Source organism: Syngnathus typhle, linkage group LG2, assembly GCF_033458585.1.
Source record: "Syngnathus typhle isolate RoL2023-S1 ecotype Sweden linkage group LG2, RoL_Styp_1.0, whole genome shotgun sequence".
In the NCBI taxonomy this organism is placed as follows: domain Eukaryota; kingdom Metazoa; phylum Chordata; class Actinopteri; order Syngnathiformes; family Syngnathidae; genus Syngnathus; species Syngnathus typhle.
In genome coordinates, this window is record NC_083739.1 from 3815967 (window position 1) to 3839376 (window position 23410).

Below are 23410 nucleotides of genomic sequence, written 5' to 3' on the forward strand. Positions count from 1 at the left end.
CCAAAAAGCAAGGAAACAAGCAAAAGAACCTCGTCTATCTATTTCACCAGCACATTGAAATTCAAAGGAAAGAGTGTTGCAGCTCTCTACGCGCAGTCACTGTGCGTTTTCTTGTAGGCAGTTTGAGTTGTTGGGGAACTCGTTTGTGGTTCGTGGCCAGCCGTGCCACGCGTCTCGTCTCGTCTCGACTCGAGTGGCTGCAAGTGTGACTTTTGCAAATTAGGCAGCGTGCGAGCGAGCGGCTCGCAAGTTTAGGTAGTGCCTGCATGCGTGCTAACAACCTCCTCATTGGCTTCCAATTGTCTTCAACAAGTTGACTAAATGCTACATGTACATAACTTAAGAAAACAAGATCGGTGCGTTGCGCGCGCGCGAGGATGGGGGTGGGGTGGGGTGGGGTGGGGGGGGGTGTATAATACTTTCAAATAATAATAATAAGAATAATAAACGTATGAAATCTCTATATTGAGAAATCTCTATTGCAATTCTCCCCCAGGTTTAGGTAGCATCAAATGATTTCAAACGATTGCAATTTTAAAAAATTAAAAAGCGCGTGTGGGGAGATCGTGGATGTTTTCAGGGCATCCGGACTGAAACTGCATCAATTGACGAGAATGATCCTAATGACAATCCTAAAAGTGGCTGTTTGTAGTTTGTACAAATTGCTGCGATGATTGTTGCATGAGAGCGCCACTAAAAGCCCTCGCTTGACTTTGAAATTATTTGGGCGCGCTTTATTTACACTTTGCATCGCGTCGTTTGAACTGATTTTAATGCAATGGTCCGCCTAAAGGCCATTAAAAAAATCATTTAACATGCGTTTTATTTCCCTTTTTGTTCCGTTTTGCAAGGGCGCGGCAAATCCAAAACAATTGTAAGCGCTTTTTTTTTTGTTTTTCCCAAAAATGGGCCATCTCATAACGAGGGTTAAATGTGCCTGACGGGAATATTGTTGGAATCCCTGTTGCCACTTGACAAAAGGAATGGGTGGCCATAAAGATGACGCGCTCGCGACTCCTGCTCCGTTTATGAGACCTCGCTCTCCTTTTTTTTTCTTCTCCCTTCTCTTTTTCAGCCCTATAACCATAAAAAGGACCATAAAATCACTCCTTGCTCTCCTCTCGCTCTTCCGCTTCCTTGTCTTCGCCCTCTTCGCCTTCACCGTCCTCGTTGCCCTCCTCCTCAGCTTCAGCCTCAGCCTCCCCCCTCTGACCCGGAAACTTGTCCTTGTTGTTCTCCTTTTTCCACTTCATGCGGCGGTTCTGGAACCAGATTTTCACCTGTCGCTCGGTCAGGCTCAGGGCGTGCGACACCTCGATTCTTCTCTTTCGGGTCAGGTAAGGGTTGAAGAGAAACTCCTTCTCCAGTTCCAGAGTCTGGTAGCGGCTGTACGTTTGCCTGCCGTTGCGTCGTCCTGGCGCTTGAGGGGCAGACACGCAATTAAAAAGAGAGGGAGACAAAATGAAAATACAACAACGGCCCCGTTGAAGTACGTCCGAGTGTCGCAATTTAACATCATTCGTGTGAAGCATATGGGTGTCAAACTCAAGGTCCGGGGGCCATATACGGCCCACCGCATCATTTTAGGTGGCCTGCAAAGACTAATTGCGCATGGACTCCATGACAAATTGGCTTCACTTTTAATTATAGAGAAATTGCTAGCATTTTTTTTAAATATTTGAACCGTTTTCACTATTCTGTGAGTTCCAAACTAGTTTGTTGGTGTTGACAGTCATAAATGCCCTCCGAAGGAAACTATGACTACAATGCGGCCCGAGGCAAAAATTAGTTTGACACCCCTGAATTGTAAAGCCTACAGGCCGCATGAATGATCAATAAACGAACCCCCCCCCCCAATGCCAGGTGAGTCCAATGCGCTCTCTCCAAAAAATGACTCCATTTTGTAGACAGTGCAGTGACGGTGCAGTGCAAAATATCGCAAGGGAACAAAAAAAAAAAATTGGCTGTCATGCTACGATCCGAGCTGTATGGGCATGTGCTGCACTGCAGTGCCGCCTCTACATGTTCTCGCTCGTCAACACCGACCGACACACGCACACACGCCCGCCCGCCCGCCCGTCCGCCTCCGACGACACATGCACACCGACGGACGCATAATGAGAGCGGAATGCAGATTCTGACCGTGGGGTCGCATCCAGGGGAACATGAGGCTGGGCGAGGAGCTTTGATTCAAGTGGCCTTGTCCTTCCCCGGGGTTGGAGCCTGCCGACGATTTACAGTCCGGGTACTGCGCCAGGCTCGCCTCCTGCTGGCTGCCGTACAGCGTTTGCCTCGGCAGGGCTTCGTATCCGTAGAATTTGCCCGCGTCGCTGTGGCACGCCAGTGCGCACGGGTTCTGCTGGTAGCCCGGGTTGGAAATGCCCGCGGGGCCGTGGTGGAAAAAGTCCTGCACATGGTGGGGCGGGTGCTGGAAGCCCGGCGCGGCCGCCCCGGGTCCGTAGACCAGCGTGTGGCTGCGGGCGACGCTCTGTGGGAACCGGCAGTCGTAATAGGTCGGGTCCAGAGATTCGCCGGCTTTGTACTTGGAGAAAAGAGGGTTGACAAAATACGAGCTCATGTTTGTTTTTGCATCCGGCGCTGCACCTCGCTCTCTCGCGCGTACTCCTTCTCTTTCTCTTTCTCTCGCTCGCTCGGTCGATCGCGGCTGTGGAGGATCTCGGGGAGGGTGATGGCAGCCTTTTGTTTGGGGCTCCCAAGTCGCACAACACGCGCAGACAGACAAAACCGGAAACTGGAGGAACGCTGCCCCTTCGGACGATCCACGGCAGCTCAGTCGCTCTGAGCCTTTGCTCTCATCGGATGGCTCCCTGCCTGCCTGCCTGCCTGCCTCGGCTGAGTGGGCTGTTGCTGTAGCTGCCTGCCGCCGCCTCCGCCGCGCTGCCGCGTCTTGTTGTTTTTCCGCCCCGGCTTTTTGCAGGCTCAAGTCCGGCTCACGGCATGTGTGCGCGTCTTATCTAAACTTAAAGCTTGGCGTGCAGTCACAGACGCTTGTGCTCTTTTTCCCCCCTTTTTTTTAGCTTCCCACCCCCACCGCAGGCGCCCCCTCCTCCCCGTCCTCCCCGTCCTCCCCCTCCCTCCCCTCTCCATCCCCTTCATCTTTTCCATAGCGGTCAGACGTGGGGCCCTATATACGGATACGCACACCTTGGAGGAGCTGCCTGTATTCGTCACTATGTGATCACCTCATCAGCGGATGGCATTTTCAAAAAGTCCAAAATGAGTGTGCTTTGTGCTACATGCTGCTCAAAGGGGACCCCCCTCCCCTTAATAAAGGCTAAGAGGCGCATCATCCGCTCACCAGATATAAACGCCATTTTAGCCTTGACCCCCGGTGGGCTGTTAGCGCAATGATATGAGAAAAAGAACAAAAGCCATGTCCAGAAGCACCACTAAGAGAGCAAAAAAAAAAAAAAAAAGCACCGCGCGTGTAGATGTTGCAGAAACACACAAGCCAACATCTCAATTCAAGAGCACCAAGAAGTGCGGTCGGAACAATTACTACAGCGAGTGTGGTAGATAACACGACAGAGAAGAGCTAACTGAAGCAAGACGCACGCACTATAGCAAGAACAACAGCAGAAAATGAGCCCCCGTCAATGGCGTTGTGCACGGCCCCGGTGTAATCGAGTAAAGGGGGCCATGCAGGGCAGCACACACTTGCACCCGGCGCTGTAAAACACCGACACACGCAAATATAAACACGACCTATGAATAGGTGCCACTCAATGACCCCGTAAAAGCCACCGAGAATAAATCTCCTAGCGTGGAAGAGTTCATAAAATTTTACACTGGATGTTTAGCTGCAATCAGCACTCGCGAGTCCCACTTCAACGCTCACATGGCTCGCTCGCTCGCTCGCTCGCCCGCTCTCTCCAAATATGCCAGCGTGCTTTTTGTGGGGCCACTAACGTTTTATACACATCCTCGTAAAATATGAAAGGCGCGCGGGGTGAATTTATAGACCTTTCACACTCTATAAATATGCAGATTGCCAATCACTGCTACTAACGCGCACACAGACACGCACGCGCACGCACACACACACAAACGTCTTGGTACAACTGATCAGGTCATTATTATTATTATTATTATTATTATTATTATTATTATTATTATTATTATTATTATTATTATTATTATTATTATTATTATATATTATTATTATTAGGAGTATAGTAGTAGTAAGTATACATTCAGTACATTCGAAATAGAAATAGTAAATAAAATAATAATGAAACAGTGATGATAGTCTTGTAGTCTATTACCATCACGCGAGTTCTAACAACCTGAAGGCATTTTAGCGGATTTTTCATTTTACAATACGATTTCTTAATGTTAATTTGATTCTATTTCCGTGGTTTAGTGCATTATTCTGTATTTTCTCACAATTTTCTGTTAAAATATTTTAGAGAGAACAGACATAGTTTGCTCAATAATACTCATGAGTCACGGAATAATTCAAATACAAAACTATGATTCAGTTTCACACACGGTCATTGTAGCAGCAGCGGCGGCAAGAGAGTCTACTGCATTGTACCAAGAGGCAATGAAATGATGTTTGGACAGCAACCACCTGGGTGCTTTTCGTCCATGAAATGCGGCGGCTGAGCACGGCGGTCATTTTGCCTTCTTTTTTTATGAGGCAAGGGACAAGAAGCAATTCAGCAGTCTACCAGGCTGAAACGCGGAGCAACAGCGTCATCTAGTGTTCACGCGACCAAACACCTGACAACCTGACTGCAGTCCACCAATCACAAACGCCATAACGGGGACAACAAAATGTCTCCATTTGTTCACGTCAAGTCACAACGTCGCCATTTTGTTGGAATGGGCGCACGACGTCATTTATTAAATGTGATGACCCGCATTTTCATAATTATTTGTCTACGAGTCGCACATGGATGCCAGGTGACGTGCTCATTCAGCGCAACAACTATTTTGCCCGTTTAATGCTTGTCTAATAGAGCAGTCATATGATGAAGGGCAGGGGAGGGAGGGGGGGAGGACATTGCAGCTGGTCCGTGAGAAAGGGAAGTGGGGGAGTGGGGGTGGGTTTGGGGGTCGAGGTTCCACTGAAGGTGCGCATGACTCCTTTGAACGAGTCCTGCCGCTGCGTCCATTAAAACCATAAAGTCATTTAGGCCAGACGTCTAGCCAGTCGTTCGAGTTTGCTTTGTTGCTCTGCAGTTGAGACAAATAAGCCATCCCCAGCAAGGCCCAGTTAAAAAAAAAAAAAAAAAATGCAACCCACACAGCGGCCTTTTTTGTATGCGTGCGGGCGGAAATGCAGACGATTGGCCTTTGGAAAGCGCAGCATCCTGTCCACATTGTTCTCCGTCACAAAAAGATCATTTAGCCTCTTCTCCAACTCGCTTCAAAAATGGAAATTTAGCCCACTCCAGCCCTCTCAAGCACAAACTGGGAAAATTTGGGGGGTGGGGGGGGGGGGCATGTCTAAATTGCATGCGGACATTTGTCGTTGCTACATTGAAAAAGCACGATTCTTTTGTCAAAATTAACCTCAACAAGACAAACTCGTTTCATCCCCTCCCGCAATGTTGTGATTATTATTTAATTTGAGTTAAATGGTGGCAGAAGCTGATTTGGCCAAGCTTGCGCGCCCAAAACACACATAACACTCCTAAAATTTCTGGGTTAAAAACATCCTAAACATTGGACCGACCCAGGAAGTTGGGTTTTGGTTGTTTTGCAAAACAGAAAATATAAATTGTACAGAATTTTTTTTTTTTTAATGCAAAACAATCCAGGAAGCTTGGTCAAATTGACCAAATTGAGTTGTTTTTGACCATTTTTAAGGCAGCATTGCAAAAAAAGGTTCTAAAACAATATATATATATAGAACAACTTTTGTTTATATATATAAAACTATTACATATATATATAAAACTATTACATATATATATAAAACTATATATATAAAACTATATATATAAAACTATATATATAAAACTATATATATATATATCAATACATATCAATATATACACACACTACATACTATATAGATAATAGTGTGTGCGTGTGTGTGTGTGCGTGTGCGTGTGTGTGTGCGTGCGTTTGTGTATATTCCAGCCTCTAAATGTTTAAATACGCAAGATCCCGATAATCAAAACAGAACACAATTGATTTGGGTGATTACGTTTTTTTATATATATATTTGTAGATCTCCGTCTACACTCTACATTTCAATACAGTCGCAAAAAGACAAAACAACTATCACAAAAATACAAACAAGACAAACAAATGTTTGCAGATGTTTCAAACCTGTACAAAATACTCCACCTCCAACTTGAAATACGGAAGTTTTTTTCAAGTATTCTCTCACTCTGGAGCGCTACGACGTGTCCAAATTGTACTTTGATCATTGCCCTAATAAAAAAAAAAAAAACGTTTTTTAAGTGTCAATGTTGAAATTGCTTCGTCAAAGTTGAAATTGCTTTGTCTTCATTCCTTTCTTTAAAAAATGACCAGGACAGCGATTTGCATAGAAAAAACACCCGCATGAGTCAGTCCGTTAATGGAGATCGCAAATGATACATTTCACGAGGTGCGGATTTTGTTGGCTGCGTGGGTGCTGTTCAATATCTTGGTCAAGCTCGGACATTATTGCTCCTTGCTGTCGCTTTTCTCCTTGTTCATTTTCTTCATCTTCATCCGCCGGTTCTGGAACCAGATTTTGACCTGCCTCTCGGTCAGGTTGAGGACTCGGGCTACCTCATAGCGGCGGTCCCTGGTGAGGTACATATTGAATAAAAATTCCTTCTCCAGTTCCAAAGTCTGGTACTTGGTGTACGGGCAGCGCTTCTTCCTGGTGGAGCGAGCGTGGATCCAATTTGCCACCGGGTTATCTGCAATCAAAACACAGCAAATGAAGAAGCAACGCACAAACCTGGGCATTCACGGGCAGTCATGACAAATATGACGCCATGTAGTCCCCAAAGCGACCGATTTGCTTCCCATGCAGTGCTCTTAACTTGTGAAGAACATCGTAAAAATACTCAATGCGCTTGTATAGTCACTTTATTGGCCCATAAAGTGGGCCCAGTTCAAGCCTGTACAGGTCCTCGGCCAAACTCGGCCAAAAACGTTCCTCAAATTGCATGGATCCATTCCGATAATTAGCGCATAAAAACATGACTGGTTTCTTTTTCTTCGTCTTGTGCTGACTGCTGGGTCGCACTAAAATGGCTGAAAATAACACGGCCGTGTGATCTGCATCTGTTCGCTGTCTAAAATCCTGAAGCAATTTGCAATTGGATGATTTTTCTGCACCAAAATTCATTGTACTCGGCATGTTTACAACCCCGTCAGGTTTTTATAGCCCCAGTATTATTAGCCCGGTAGCGTTAGTCTTTTATAGTTCCTAAAACTACACATGCCTGCATGCCTGCCCGCAGGAGAAAGGGGGCCAGTGTATCATTTCACTTTACGGACGATGTTGTTCAAAGCGGGGGGGCAAAAAAAGAGAAGCCAGTAAAAAAGAGCTTGAACTTACTGGGGTCGAGCTCGGGTTTCTCGTCTTTCTGCCTGCCCGCAGCCAGCACCTCCGATTCTGGCGACGGGAGGCTCTGCTGCGTCTTGTCCCGCACCTCCGACGATGAGCAGTAAAGATAATCCGTGTAGGTCCGCCCGGTGTTCGCCAGGCAATCGGCGGCGGCTCTGTGCTCCGAGAAGGCGTCGGGCTTCAAGGCGTAGTGCCTGCCGTGCCCCGGGTAGCCGTGAAACGACACCGCGCCCGAAATGGGCTCCAGCCACGAGCGCACGTAGCGCGAGTCCGCTGCTGTGCCCAAGTGAGCCTGGTACGGATGATGGTAGACCTGCACCGACGACTGCGAGGGTGCCCACGAGCTGGGGAACACGGCCGGTTTGGCGGCGAAACTGCACGACGGATAGTCGCCTGAGCAATCCGCGACCTGCAGGGACGAGGGACGTGCGGGGCCGGAAGGGTGCGAGGCGGATGCCGAGAAGCGCGCAGCCGCCGCCGCCGCCGCAGCCGCCGTAGCCGCTGCCGCCGCGGCTGCGTGTAGGACCTCATCGCTGTCGTGGCTGATCAGGGAGTCCACGTAATAATTACTAATGGGCCCCGTGGTCGACATGTCGAAGCTTCCCGGGTTCGTTTACATGCATCCGATTATTATATGGCCTGTATGCGTACTTTTTTTTTTATCTGCCCATAGAACAATCACGGCAGGTAATTATTTCTCCGAGCTCCGCTGCCTCCCATTGGCTGCCCCTGCGTCACGTGACTGTATTTACCCCTCGAAATTTTCCACGGCGGATCAATGCGCCACTTGCCGCGGGACAGCCTTGCGCTTTAATCGGACTAAAGAAGTTTTCCGAGCGGACGCTTTCGTGTAAACGAGTGACTACTCCAACTACTGTGGGTAGCTGTGGTTTTTTTTCTTGAAGTGCGGGGACTAAAACATGGCGAGCAGTGCTCAAGGAGGATCTTTGTGCAGACGCAGTGCAGATACATGCGCACCCTGCGTATGAAGCTGAGCTTGGCACTATTTGACGGTGTCATCAATCTCTGCCCGGCTCAAAAATCCACCACCGCAGTGAATAATATTGCAACTTAAGATGTGCAAGAGCCTCTTTTTAGCCGCTCGTTATCGGCAATTAGGCCTATGACACTCTTTATTATTTATTTGTTTTTTTACAAGGAGGGCGGTGTTGACAGGAGACAAAGAGAGGAATTGTGACGGCGGACATCGGGATGCGCACAATCTAGTTAGCGCTGTTTTCAACAGGACCCAAAGACATTTCCTAAAATGGGGATCAGGGGAGACTGCAGTGGTGAAGAGAAGAGGGTCTCGACATTGTTGACAGGCAGCCCACGAGCGCGGCCACGTTTCACATAGTGGCCGTTCATGTTTTAATGCCTACCAATAAATTTTAACGACGACCATTTGATTGTTGATAAACGTGTCGTTAATAAGCCAGTATAGTCCCGAGCTTGACATCAAAACCGACTAAACTATTTTGTGGCACGCACGCACCGCACGCGCGAGCACACACGCAAAAACACACATGCACGCACACGCAAAGGCCGAGGACATTGCAGTTCCTTAAGGGGGAGAGAAAAGAAATGAAGATGAAGAAGACGAGAAATTGTCTCTTGCCCATCAAAGGGGGCTCATGTGGCCGTGCACGACATGTCGTCAATTTGACGGCTTTATCCCGCGATAGTGTCACGTAGCTTGGATCGGTAAGCTAACGCGCTGCAATGCAGGCTGCAATTAAAATAACGGTGTCATTCAGTTTAATTTTAACTTTCACTCCGCTTGCAGACGATCTGAGATTATTTTGTGCATGCGTACGTGGAGGAAGGGAAGGCTCAGCTTCGGACCCCAAAATATTTTTTTCGGGCAATATGCAGCTAAATAATCGGGGATGGAGGGTGGCTTTAAATATCATGTTTGGATTTTATTTTTAGCTAAACACTTGTCCACATGCGCAATTCAGATTTGAATTCAGTTGTGTATTGAATTCCGTCGCATCTTCACAAATGTGAAACGATACGATCTGGAATGATGCAAGATGAGAAGAGGGAATATGATCGACAATTGTATTTCTAGAGCACTGTCAAACCACAACGTGATAAAACAAATACAACAAATTAATAACAACAGACTGTAAAAAATACTTAAAAACCAAAAGCAAGTCCCGCGTTGAGTCAAGAAAATGATAATGTGTTTTAAGACGACTTTTAAAGATGAGCAGCGAGGGAACTTGGCTAACATTTATTGGAAAAAAGCAACCGCAGAATCTTTTGTGCGCGTGTGCATGTGTGTGCGTGCGTGTATGTGCGTGCGCGTGTTTTATGGAGTTCAGATTCAAGCATGAAATGTAAAAAGGCCAGACAGCATTTCTGCTGAGCGTACAGGTGAAGTCAAACGTTTCACCAGATGTCCCCGCTCTAAATTTCCTAAAATCGTTTCAAAGTTTTTTTTTTCTTTTTTTGGAAGAGGGGAGGAGGGCGATGGTTGGGCAGGTTGAAGGTCTACGTCTGTTTATTCTGCTGCTGCCATTAAGCCTCAGTGGAAAGTGATGCGCGCGTATCTCGATACTTTGGAACGCCTTTTTTCCCCCTTAATTTAAATCACACATCGATATGGAATAAGTGTGCACTTATTTTGCTTTCCTGCAATTAAATAATTTACTTCCTATTACTGCCGTTCATTTAATGCTGAAAGCGGGCGGATGATATTTCATATTCCAATTTGCTATACAAGGCACAAAAGCTTCGATTACAAACATGATGAAACGTTCGTCATCGAGCGTCCAAATGACAGAAAACAACGAGACAATGCAACGAATCTGCCTCTGCAATCACTCGACTAATGCAAATATATCCTCAAACAACTGCAGTGCGCAAGAACCTAAATGGAGCGTGCACGCGCGCGTGAAACGATTGTGCATATTCATCCGTATCAGCATCATTTTGTCATTCATTGCCTCCCTTCATGGAAAGAGTGCAAACGATTGGCCTCATTCGGATTCAGTCGACTTGATCGCAGCAGTGTGTGACAACGCACAAAGCTGCATGCATGTTGGGTGCATTCTCATTGCCACACGAAATGTTTTCATGTTGAAATCATTAGTGCTCAAGTTGAGTAGGGGCTGCTTGTTGCTCGTTTATGCGGGGAACGTGCATGAGAAAGCCATGGCATTGCCGTGCTCGTCGTCCAAGAAAAGAAAATATTATTATTATTATTATTATTATTATTATTATTATTATTATTATTATTATTATTATTATTATTATTATTATTATTTTAGCACATGCAAGTAGACTGAAGTCCTCAAATGATAGTTTGGACTAAAGAGAGCGACTCATTCATGCATCACGTGAAGTAGGGTTTTCATGAGGGTCAGAAGGAACTCAAGAGCAAGCCCCTATCACAAATCGACTGACCAGTCACTGCTTTGTCGCTCATTTGGAAAGTCAATCTTGATGATCTTAGCATCAAGCAAACCACTTTTGTCCAAACCGAGAAAAATAAAGTTACGAATAAATTTCGATTATTCACCGAGATTACACTGAAAAAAATGATAAGTGGGCTTTACTTGAACAGATCTAGGAAACCGATTGCCTTGAAACACTCAAGCTAATTTAGTAAATGTTTTTCAAGTGTTGATAATTCAAGAATCTCTAGTAGAGTTAACTTATTGTAGTAACATTAAGTTAAATGTTTCCATTACTGAATATCATCAAGTGCTAATTTATGAGTGGTATTGAGTGAGTGAGTGAGTGAGTGAGTGAGTGAGTGAGTGAGTGAGTGAGTGCGTGCGTGCGTGCGTGCGTGCGTGCGTGCGTGCGTGCGTGAGTGAGTGAGTGAGTGAGTGAGTGAGTGAGTGAGTGAGTGAGTGAGTGAGTGAGTGAGTGAGTGAGTCAAATTTGGGTCGGCCGGTCTGTCTGTCTGTCTGTCCGTCTGTCCGTCTCTCTGCCTGTCTGTCTGTCCGTCTGTCTGTCCATTTATCCGCCTGTCTTTAGATCTGCGAACAAGTGCGTTAATTGCGTCGCGCTGCAATGTTTAGACGCGTTGTCCATTTTGCGCGAACGTGAGTTTGTTGCGCATCATATTGTTGCCGTCCGTCACACCTCGGCGGTATCCCGAGGAAGAAGTGAGCGTCCGAGGGGCTTGGCTTCCTGTCTGCGCACCACTACAAAGTGAAAAGAAAGGGCTGCTTTATGTTTATATGGTTTTAGGGCGACCTGTTTGCGCGCCGTAAAAGTCTTTGTGAGTTTTGCATTCCACGAGAAGACGGCCGCCCATTGAGCCGAGTGAATGTAAGTGACTTTGGATTCCAGACTGCATGTCCCTCAGCTTGCAAGAACTTTACTTCGAGCACATGAGGGGATAAGAACAGACGGCGGCCAGCGTGATTGTGCCATCAACATGATGCCATAATATGAAGGTTGAAATAACAATTGTTCGTTCTATAAACTATTTGGGACGCTCGGCCTGGCTTCATAAACACTCTTCCTATTTTATGTAAGATAGTTTGCAAGAGTTGGTGCTCATGTGATGAGCTGCAGACTTTATCAATTAAATGTATTGTGAACTAAAATAATTCCTTTGGATGAACTATTTGATCAAAATTGTGTATGATAATAAGGATAAATATCCAGAAACATTTTTAATGATTGTCTTACTTTTAGATTTACTTGCTACATGGGAAATGATCATGCATCTAGAATTTTCTTATTTTAGCATGCATCCTCGGCTATACAACTGCATCTTTTCATTTTAATCAACCAAATTTTATTTATATAGCCCTTTACAATAGCCAAAGTGCTTTACAATAGCTAAAAACAACAGCGATTAAAAAGTGCTAATAAGAAAAGTGAAAAAAAAGCATATTTTGAAATATATGAAAAAAAATCTTTTTTTTTTTTTTTTTTTTACATTCAGATTTGGAAAGGGAAAAATGCTGAACTACTGTCAGGAGTTTAACACGAGAGTGTTGACGGCCAAGTCCTCCAACAAGCCCACTGTTGCAATTCTGCGTGACTTCTGCCACCAATATGACATGAGAAAAGCCTCAGACAGATTATTGATTTGAAACATCCAGCCCCGTCCGAGTAGCCGTCCATCAATGGCGGATGCTTTTTGTTTACAACTTGTCTCTCTACTATGCAACAAAGCGGCAGCAAGGGAAGCAATTGTCTCCGCACACACACGCGCACACACACACACTCACACACTCGATATTCCTTCCCCACTTGCATTTTGCAATCGTGCCCTTGATGAAGACGAACTGACGTAATCAAGGCAGTTTCTTGTTGCCGAGTCAGGAAGCCAACCCCAACAACATGAAACTACCTAAACCACGCTTCAGCTGCGTGATAAAAATCCACGAGGGGGAACACGGCAGTGGCACAAAGACAAAGGCGACAGCGCACACGAGGCTGCAGACAACCGGCCGGCGGCCGGCCCGTCTGCCGGCCCGGCTACTTTCCTCGCTCACGCATCCCAACAGCAGACAGGCGTCCAGGGCGTAGCAGCAGCCAAAGCAGCAGCAGCAGCAGCAGCTACCTTGCTTTCCGCATGACACACACACACACACACACACAACAGCCGCCATGCAGTCACTCCCGAGCGTGCACGCTCAATCTTCCTGCTCGCCAGCACACACACACACACGTTCGTCCATCATCGTCAAGCTGTCAGACAGCCATCACCCGCCGAGAGAAGAATTACACGCTTCCAAAAGTGGACGTGACAGCAGTTCCATCAAACACGCACACCACCAATATCAGCAAAAGAAAAGCATCCTACCTTCACTTGCTCCCATCCACGTGCTCTCCTTGATGGATGCTTGGAGGAGGGATGAACGTCTGGAGGAATGAATGGAGGCGCTTCCATCGCACTGTCTGTCTGTCCGTGCGCGTGGCGCGTCTCCTCCATCTTCCTTATTTTTCCATCTTTCTTTCCCGTGCAGGGCGGCAGGCTCCAAACAGGCTTTGTGCACTTTGCAGCCGCCTTGCGTGTGCGGCTTCGTCCTCCTCTTACTCCTCCTTCGCTCGCGCACACACCTTTTAAAGCGCATCTTTACGGCTGCGCCACATTATATTTGCAGATCATAAAATCCACCCCCAACGCTTTCCGGGGAGAGGCTGACATTAGATTTTTATGACCTTGACTTACTGTGGTCACCTGGATAATATTTAAATCAAGGTTATAGTCCCTCGCTGTATTAAAAGTGGCCTGAAGCTCTGGGCGCCACTCTTTTTTGCTTGCTTGCTTGCTTGCTGTCTTACTTTCTTGCTCTCTTTCCTGCTAGTTGGCTTCGCCGTGAAGTGACGTGGCGCCGTGGGCATCTCGTGCACGTGCACAGCTGGACGCGTGCTTGTCGTCCACACTCAAAGTCATCTTCCGGGTTTGGATCGGATATCCAAAAGTGAGTCATTTGCTGCTTTGGGCAGCTTGTACTCAGGCGCGCCTCAGTCTGTGCTAAAATGAAGTTGATGAATGGTCGGTCTAATGTTTACAGTTGTCGTGTGTGTGTGTGCGTGTGTGCGTGTGTGTGTGTATGCGCGCCTACGTGCGCGTGCGTGCATGCGTGCGTGCGCGCGCTTTAGACGTAGTGATAGACAGCGCCATGCTCCCTATGGCGGCTCTCCCTGCTCAATTTCTTGAGCTTCATGCGTCGATTCTGGAACCAGATCTTGACCTGTCTGTCGGTCAGGTTGATACTCCGGCTGATCTCCAGGCGGCGCTCGCGAGACAGATACATGTTGAACAAGAACTCCTTCTCCAGCTCCAGCGTCTGGTGCTTAGTGTAAGGGCAGCGCTTCTTGCGGCCGCTTTTGGCCTTCAACCAGCTCCCGCTTGTCTTCTCCGATGAAACGTCTGCACATGCGGACATAAACACACAAAGTCGGTCAGACTGTCATTCAAAGTGGGCGAAGGGGGAAAAGACGCTCTTGTTCTTTTTCTCTCTCAATCCATGCAGCTGCATTTCTAAAAACAAACGAGAGAGAGCGCCCTTATTTCTCATATTTTCTTTAGGGAAATCACATGAGGTTGGGTTGCAGAAAACAGCAATAGCATGCAGCAAAATCAAAATCATGCTTGAGACCTCAAAGTCACATTGGTGCATGCTGTGGATCTAAAAACAATGAAGAGACCGCCATGTTTTATTCCATTTTTGGTGCATCAATGTGTCTCAAATGACTGACACAAAAGACAATATGGAATGGCCCATAACGTAAGAACTTGGATCAAGACAGACTGCATGGAAATGCCTTTACCGTGCAACTCTTCAATTCAATTCCGATAAACGTCATCAATATTTTGCTCAAACCAAATGTACCTTTAATTTTACTATACAGCCTTTGGTTAAAAATTGGAACCAGGAAGTCGGAATTGACGCGTTTGATTGGCCAAACCCAAATTGGGTTGTTTTTGACAAGTTGAAGAGTTTGATTTAGTTGGTCAGGGGGGTTCTCTTCATTTTTCCCATCCTGTATATATATATATATATATATATATATATATATATATATATATATATATATATATATATATATATATATATATATATATATATATATATATATATATATATATATATATATATATATATATATATATATATATATATATATATATATATATATATATATATATATATATATATATATATATATATATATATATATATATATATATATATATATATATATATATATATATATATATATATATATATATATATATATGATAATAATGATAATAATAATATTATCATATATATATAATAATATTATCATTATTATTATCATCATCATTTATTTATATATATATATATATATATATATATATATATATATATATATATATATATATATATATATATATATATATATATATACATATATAATAATAATAGTAATAATAATAATCATATCATTATTATTATTATTATATTATTATTATTGATCCCGTAAAAATGCTGGGTAGAAACCAATTCAATTGGCGTTAAGAAATTAAACCAACTCAGGAGGATGTGTCCAATCAACCCAACTTCCTGGGGTGTTTTGCCAAAATCAACACATTCTTTGTACAAAGAAACGAAACATCATATCATATCATATCATATCATAAATATCTTATATCGCAGTGTTGTTGTTGATGCTGTTGAGTCCCAGGAAAGGAGTAGCTCCACTAATATTCAAGCTAATGAAATGTGCTCGTTGCTGGAGATGGGCTCTCATTTTGACAGAACATAGCTCCTGCTCCAATGAGGCCTGTTTTGAGTGTAATTGCATCAAATTACGACGAAGTACGAAAGCGCCTTCCTTTATTGTGGTTACTTTACTGTCGGTGTTGGACCTCAGACTCCCATAAAGGTTTACGACTTTGCTGCACTTGAGCCAGACATCTTGTGCAAGGCTTCCCTATTCTTAAAAAATAAATAAAAATAATCTAACGAATGTGAACAAAACATTGTAGGGAAGGAAGAGGAGGGATGAAGGCGGGTATACATTCTATAAACAGACACTGAGCGGAAGTTAAAAATAATTACTGTGGACAGTTACCACCAAAACATTAACACCATTGAGCGACGAGACAACACACACACACACACCTACACAGACACACCCACGTACGCACGCACGCACACGCACACACACATACACACACGCCACGCAAAAGTAGCAGAATGGAAAAATTCGTAAAGCGTTGCACGCTCGAATTCAACAGGCGCATATCGACAAAAAATAACAAGCTCATCGAAGAAAGTTAAATATGAAATATTTTTTTCTGCCGCGCAGTTAAATTGCGACAATTGCAGTCAAATTAGGACAATTGCAAAGAGACAGAAGTGAAGGTTGACTTGGAATGCCTATAGAGCTCATTGTAAAGCGGGAAAGAAACAAATACGCGATGTGGCCGCAGTGCCAGATGCATGCAGCAACGCATTAAGTCAATCTTCCTGCATTCTTGAGAGCTGTAGGCTTTTAGTGCCGTCATTTTTGCAGATGGCATTTATTGGCGTAAAATATGAAAATTTAAAAGTAGTGGGCGAATGAGAGAGAGCACGCGTGTGTGTGTGTGCGTGCGTGTGTGTGTGTGTGTGTGTGCATAAGTGCCCTTCTGCCGTTGTCACGTGAATGTGAAGGTGTTAAAGTCCCAAGCTGCAGCTGGGTGAGGCTGAAGTGCATTATTGGGCTAATTCGCACTCGATTGGGGGGAGACGGGGGGGTTGCGATTCAAGTCGAATGGGGCTGTACCTTTGAATTGAACATCCGAGTCATCCGAGCAGCTGTCAGTCTTGGCCTTGTGCTGAGCGCCCTGAGCGTCGTCTTCCACCTGACCGGCTTCCCTCGTGCCGGTTTCGGCCAAATGAGCGAACGAAAATCCGGAGGGGGGCGTCCGCTCGTCAGGCCGAAGCCGCCCCTCGGTGTCGTACACCTGGTAGGAGCCGCTCGCCTCCGGGCGGCAGCTATTGTCCCCCAGCCGGATGTAGACGGCCGCCTCTGAGGAGTCTTTGCTCTTATTGCCGCCACAAAACGCCTCCTCTTTGACGTGGCACGGTTGTAAAGCCGGGGCAACAGGTTGCGAGTCCCCCCCGGACTTGGATCCCGGGCTCCAAGCGGCCATCTGCGCGGCCAGGTAGGGCCCTTCGTGGAAGCTGGCGAGCGGGAGGCCATCCGCCGGGAGTCCCTCTGCGGCAGCCTTGGAGAGAGACGGGGACGCCTTGGCCTGCGGGTTTCTCCCACCGCAGTAGCCGTAGTCCGCGGCGGCGTGGACGAACATGCCGGGCCCGCCGGAGTAAGCGTCACTCTTGTACGATGACGAGCCTCCCATCAAGGAATCCAGCAGGAAGTTGCCAGCCGCAGTGTTATTGGGACATGTCATTTTCCTCGCTCGCTCGCGCTCTCTCTCTTTCTCTCTCTCTCTCTCCAGTCCGACTAGCGGACCCTCCCGACACAATAAGGACAGTGGGATGCTGACATCTTTTGGGGAGGAGGGGGGCGCAAAAAATATATCAGCAACATAATTATGGATGCTTGGAGACGTGGTCATGTGACTTTCAAGACCAATAGCGGCGTGGAAGTGGCCTTGATGCTCCAGACTGCCGTGACGTCAGCGCGGTCAAGTTGGGAAGGGTGAGGTATCTTGCGTGGAGCAAGGGCGACACCCAGTGGCCGTCTGCGGAACGGCATGGCACGGCGAGGCCTTAGCTTGGCGAACAAAGGCGGGCTACTCAGGCTTCCTCGAGCTCAAAACATTTGCACAGCAACTTAGTGGCTCGCGCCCCTCCGCCATTTTTCGGCATTCAAGTTCAAAACGAGCTTTTTTTCCCGAAACACAATGCGTGCTTTCGAAAGACAAGTGGATGGGAAACAGTCTGACGGACGCGACTCATGCTTGGTTCGTTTCTTTGTTTATTTGCTGTGTCACACGGCGAGGTAAGATTCGATTTGACAGAGAACACGTAATATTTCTTTTCTGCAGGCAAGCTTTCTCAAAATGACAAACCACAACGAGACGAATGAGACGATGTTGTGTTGTGTATTTTTTTTCCCCAAACTGTCTTGGCTTACACTTATTCTGTACACAGAGGCGGGTGCTCGTGTCAAGTATTCACCACACCCTTAAGAATGCGGGGTTAAAAAAAATTGGACCGACCAAGGACTTTGGGTGGATTTTGCAAAAACAAAACAAAAAAACCCGCATTTGTTTGGGGTTGTTTCATTCATAAAAAAAAAACAAAAAAAAACCAGGGAAGTTAGGGTCGGTCCAATTTTTTAACGCATATTAGTTTGTTTTTTACCTCTCACTTCTAAGAGTGTACTTATCCGAATATATCATTCCTATTTTGCACGTAGCACCAAATTACATTGATAGATCAGTTATTTTTTATCGACTACATTGATGAGTTATTTTTTTTACAACCTGAATTCGTGAAGTCGACTTTGCTGTTTGACAAACAAACGAGTGAATAATGGTCTGGATCAGGTGTATAGCACTGCATTCGTATTATTACTATTATTAATTATTATTATTATTATTATCATCATCATGATTGATTTTGAGGATTAAAGTAACACATTTGCTAATTTTGTTGTAGCTTGTTTCGTTGTTGACATAGTTTACAACCTCATAAATAATTCACAAAAGACATGAAATGATTGAGCCGTGCACTCGTATTATTTTTGTTGAGCAATGTGCTTTCAATTTGGCGTCTATAAGACCTTTGAGTAAGCTATTTATTGGGAGCCGCCTGTAAAGTCAACAAACAAACAAACAAACACGCAAAGAAACAAATACATGAAAAATCATCGACGCGCGTTAGACTGCATCATCTGTTGCTTGCTTTGGTTTGACTCGAAATGACGAAACAGTTTTGAGCGATTTGTCGACACATAAGCGTGTGTTGTGTGTCGACTCGGTTTGAATTGGAACCCCCGCTGCTCGTCGTTTCATCCATGCAGTAGTTAGCGCATGACAACAGACATGCACGCAGCTCAGCTGTTTGCTGCCAAACAGCTCCGTCATAGACTTTCAATAATTCTCTATCTTTTTTCCACGAACACAATTATAACAAAGTCGCAGGACGCGTTCAAACGAGTTGCACCACATTAACAAAAGAAAGGAATCCTAAAAATCCTCGACAGGCACCACGCAGACTGAGGAAACTTGAAGGACAACGTGAATTTGATCATTCATATTTTTTTATTCACACTGACGCGCATTGCCAGTTAAATGTGATCGTTGTGAAATAAACCAGAGATGGTCCAAAATGCAAATGTCTGTTGTCTTATTTTCTCATGAGTGTGTGTCACTGACGCCAATGCAAACAACTTATTTTTGGTTGAGACACGACCCTCAATCAAACACACGCGCACACACGCACGCATGCTTAAAGCCTCGTCCACTCTAATTAAAACTAAATAAGAAGAAAATTGAGAATTGCTAAAGTTAAAAAAAAGCCTGATTCTGAAATGTAACACGTGACGGTCAAGTTGTATGACACGAGACACTGCCCATGCATGTAATTCATTGAGAGGCAGCTATTTTTTCTACAGCAACATTCCTATACTCACAGTGTGCTCAGTCACATGCAGACGCGGAACGATTACGTCATACACTCACGATGGATGTAGAAAGAGCCAGACAAAAAGGAGTAAACCCATTTGTGCACTAAATATGACAAATGGATTTCAGAATATAACAAGATATAAATAAGGTTGTACCATCTTTTAAAAAGATATATTAAAAATCGGGTTATTTTTATTTATTATACCATTTTAAAGCAGAAAAACAGATAGTGCAGAATTAAATATAACCCGATTTGAGTTAAAAAATGAACCGACCCAGGATTTTGCTCAAAACAACCCATTTTCTGTGTGCGTGTGTGCCCTGCGACTGGCGGGCGTCCAGTTCAGGGTGTATTGGCCGCCCATTGCCCGACACCCATAAAACGAAGTTGTGTCAAGAAGTTGTGTCAAATTGACTAAACACGCATTTTTTGTACAAAGCAACCTAACACATTTAGCAAAAAAATAACCCAAATTTGGGTCAAATGAACCCAACTTTCTGGGTCGGTCCAATTTTGAACAATAAGGGAAGACATTGTCAAATAAAACATTTTGATTTCTATAAATCCCTGCACGTGTTACATTTTCAAATGATAAATTCAACAACTGATAAACACATACATGTATTTATTAGGTTTTTTTTTAGGTCAGGTTTGTAGGTTTTTACGGCAGAGTTTACACAAAAAAAAACAAAATTCGAGTAGTGTTTCATTTTAATGTACAGCCATATAAATGAAAGTGCCAAAACATTTGCTGGGCTAAGACCTTTGCCAATATTCATCCACCAGCAGTTAAATGAAATTTTCACAATAAATCTCAATTTAAAAAGCTTATTGCCATACACGGCCACGGCCATCAATGTCATTCTGTTTGTTCTATTTTTAAAATATAAATTAATATACTACTACCATGACTACTATTACTACTACGACTACTACTAATAATAATAATAATGATCATGATAATAATAATAATAATTATAATAATAATAATAATAATAATTATAATAATAATAATAATAATATCATTATTAACATCATTATTGTTATAATAATAACAATGGCAACACAATCATGACATTGTTTTTTATCATATATACTGTTGTTTTTGCCTCAACCTGCGAGGTCATTGAACACCTTTTCAAATGAACTAAAATGGACATTTTGCTGTCAAGCTTCCTTTATGCTTACGAAACTTCAGCGTGCTTGCTTATAAGCAATGTCGCCTCGCAAAATTGACAAGTGCAAATAATATTAAAGACAATTCCTACTTCAAAAATTTTTTTTTTCACGATTTCAGAGATTTTCATGAGGAAAAAAAACATTAAAATTGCGTGTTCTGCACGCGGGTCTTTAAATTACTTTTTTTCCCCTCCTTTAGTAAATACAAATGAAAATGACTTGTCATGCTTCTCTACTGGGGTGCACTGCTCACACGTCATGCAGCAGCGATCCTCTTCTATGAGGCAATAAAGAGTTGGATGCAATAAAAGGAGCTTCATCTTATATTGCTGCACAAACAGCCCTCATTTACATTTGGTGAGACTGTCGAGTCTCCCTTGCAAGTTTTCTTCTCGGGTGATCTGCTGCTGCCCGCAGAGGTGCGTTTCATTTCATCAGGTGCTTTCCATTGCACAAGGCCCTGTACGCACATTCTGGCGGGCGCCGTAAATTTGCACGCAGCAGTAAGGAGGGCACAGAGCACACGTTTGCTCGCACCAATCCAATTGGAAAAGATATTTAGAGGCGCGGCTCGGCTAGCCAGCAGCAAAAGAGTGCCATCGGCCGGCTACTTGCACATTTGTGCGACACACACGCAGTGAGCCGCACCGCTCAACACTCAATGCAAATATGGCCGTTTGCTGCATAATACCGCGGTCTCCGGGCTACCAAGGCAAGAAACTGATTACCGTTTTTTTCCGTGTATAATGCGCCCCCATGTATAATACGCACCCTAAAAATGGCATGTTGATGCTGGAAAAAAGCTTGTACCCATGTATAATACGCACCCAGATTTTGACTCCTACTTAAGTCCGCGAACGAAAAATTATTTCAGAAAAAAGATCATCTTTGGGAACAACCGGATGTTCTGCCGGTCAGTATCACTGCGCATGCGCTAGCATACTCAATAGCGAAGAAATGTTTCGGATTTGTGTAGGGTACATTGTGACAGCAAACGAGCAAGTGATCGAGCAAGCGTCTGATACGAGAGCATTGTGTTCGTATGGAGTGTGTTTGAAGTGAACAGCAGAGAAGAAAGCACATCTGTAATGGCGGCCTCCGCATGATATCCGGATTTTAAAAAAATAAAAAAATAAAAATTTGAGATTTTTTTTTTTTTTTTTGTACCCATGTATAATGCGCACCCCAGATTTTAGGACAATAAATTAGCTAAATTTTGCGCATTATACACGGAAAAAACGGTATTTCCTGACCTACACCACTGAGACTCAAAATCATGCAGGGTACCCAATAATTATCAACAAAGTGAGGCAATAACTAGCGTGTGTATGTGTGTGTGTATATATTTATTTTAGCTCATAAATATTGAGCAAAGTAAAGGAAACTTTTTTTTTTTTTACAGCGGTGTGGGTTGCAGTTGTAAAACAGATTGGCGGTTGCCTCGTCTCAGTTTTATGATTTTCTTTTGGTAGAAACTTTGAAGGTTTAATCTCCCACATAAAAACACACACGGTCATTTGCGTCCCGCCACAACACGAAGAGCACACACACGCACACGCGCACACACGTACACAAAACCAGAGTGACATTCCGCCCTTCCGCAGGTCGCAAAGTCCAAGTGAAGAGTCATTTTGCTCAACTCTGACGTCACCGTCCACATCAGGAAACACGACCAACATCCCGTGGGGGAAAGAAAACAGAGTGGGTGGGGTGGGGGGTGCCCCCGTGTGGTAGAGAAAGGCAACACTACGAGCAGGATCAACAAATGATCCAGGGCCAAGGTTGGAGGGAGTGGCCGGGTGGATGGGGGTGCCCTGCAGCCTTGATCTCTGTTGGTGTGTGCTTTTGACACACTAACCCGAGCCCCAGCCCCCACCCTACGCGCTTCACTTGGATCCTGACGAGATTATGCGCATCGGAGCTGCTCTTGACTGTTAAAAAAAAAAAAAAAAAGCAAAAATGCCCAATTGGGAGCAGGAAGTGAAGAGGTCACGTGGACACTACAAGCCCCGCCCTCGAATAATACAAAGCTTGACCACTGTTAACCAAAAGTCAATCATATTCATGCAGAATTAAACACTTAACCGTGCATGTAAGATACAGATAATAGAACAGATTGTTAGAGCAGCAATCAAACACACGCGAACCCCCACCATCACACACACACACACACAACCACCACCACGCGCGCGGGAAAACGCACACACACACACGCAGGACCACGCTGCGATGTGTGTTTGAAGTCTTGTCTCTTCCAAGCCGAGCGTGAAGAGAAAGTCTCGCACGTCACAAGCACAATCAAGACTATTTACTGCACAATGTCCGAGAGTAGGGCACGTACGTTACCTGCTGTAGTTTGGAAGGCGAGGGGTCAAAGTTGAAGCCTGCACACATTCCACCTTCTGTTCCCACTCATTCTCATTGGCCGGCTCCACCACGCACGCGCACACACAACCCTCACATCCGGGCTTAGCGAAGGAGGGACGGAGGGAGGGCGCTTGTGAGAGTCGGGGGTCCTTGATTGTGCTTTATGGCAGCGGGTTAAAGGTGAAGGCCTTGACATTATTGAAGTTCAAAGACTAGATTTTATTCTAAAATGTTCTCCAGTCCACATCACGTGCATGCA

At 44.7% G+C, this 23410-nt stretch overlaps 4 protein-coding genes across 5 annotated transcripts in view; all 4 read right to left on the reverse strand.

The window, feature by feature from the left end:
- LOC133166880 (homeobox protein Hox-C4a-like) overlaps window positions 1-13470 on the reverse strand; it is a 42155-nt gene extending 28685 nt beyond the window's left edge. The window contains exon 1 of the mRNA XM_061297251.1: window positions 13329-13470. The gene's annotated coding sequence lies outside the window, so the exon portion shown is untranslated. The remainder of the gene's footprint in view (window positions 1-13328) is intronic.
- On the reverse strand, window positions 1016-14095 carry hoxc8a (homeobox C8a). 2 transcript variants are annotated; one of them, XM_061297307.1, is made up of 3 exons: window positions 13329-14095; window positions 2143-2542; window positions 1016-1420 (listed from the first exon to the last, which is right to left on the reverse strand). In XM_061297307.1, the coding sequence occupies exons 1-3, from the start codon at window positions 13455-13457 to the stop codon at window positions 1104-1106; spliced, it is 846 nt and encodes a 281-aa protein (XP_061153291.1). In that variant the 5' UTR covers window positions 13458-14095; the 3' UTR covers window positions 1016-1103. The 2 variants fall into 2 exon arrangements, with proteins under 2 accessions (XP_061153291.1, XP_061153301.1); XM_061297317.1 differs by lacking the exon at window positions 13329-14095 and having other exon boundaries at window positions 2143-3046.
- Window positions 6049-13243, reverse strand: hoxc9a (homeobox C9a). Its single transcript, XM_061297295.1, has 2 exons — window positions 7538-13243; window positions 6049-6890 (listed from the first exon to the last, which is right to left on the reverse strand). The coding sequence occupies exons 1-2, from the start codon at window positions 8136-8138 to the stop codon at window positions 6646-6648; spliced, it is 846 nt and encodes a 281-aa protein (XP_061153279.1). The 5' UTR covers window positions 8139-13243; the 3' UTR covers window positions 6049-6645.
- Window positions 14096-14127: 32 nt separating the features above from the next.
- Window positions 14128-17828, reverse strand: hoxc10a (homeobox C10a). The gene is given in 4 exon segments (XM_061272027.1): window positions 14128-14402; window positions 16790-17594; window positions 17596-17711; window positions 17804-17828. Coding segments are annotated over 4 exon segments (1221 nt in total).
- Window positions 17829-23410: the final 5582 nt, after the last annotated feature.

Excerpts from the sequence above, each read along its gene's own strand:
- hoxc9a (XM_061297295.1), bottom strand. The coding sequence starts at position 8,138 with ATGTCGACCACGGGGCCCATTAGTAATTATTACGTGGACTCCCTGATC. Across the intron at positions 6,891-7,537 it reads GAAACCCGAGCTCGACCCCA|ATAACCCGGTGGCAAATTGG; the intron begins GTAAGTTCAAGC and ends TTTTGATTGCAG.
- hoxc8a (XM_061297307.1), bottom strand. The coding sequence starts at position 13,457 with ATGGAGGAGACGCGCCACGCGCACGGACAGACAGACAGTGCGATGGAA. Across the intron at positions 2,543-13,328 it reads GTGGATGGGAGCAAGTGAAG|TACAAAGCCGGCGAATCTCT; the intron begins GTAGGATGCTTT and ends CTTTTCTCCAAG. Across the intron at positions 1,421-2,142 it reads CCCCTGGATGCGACCCCACG|CGCCAGGACGACGCAACGGC; the intron begins GTCAGAATCTGC and ends CTGCCCCTCAAG.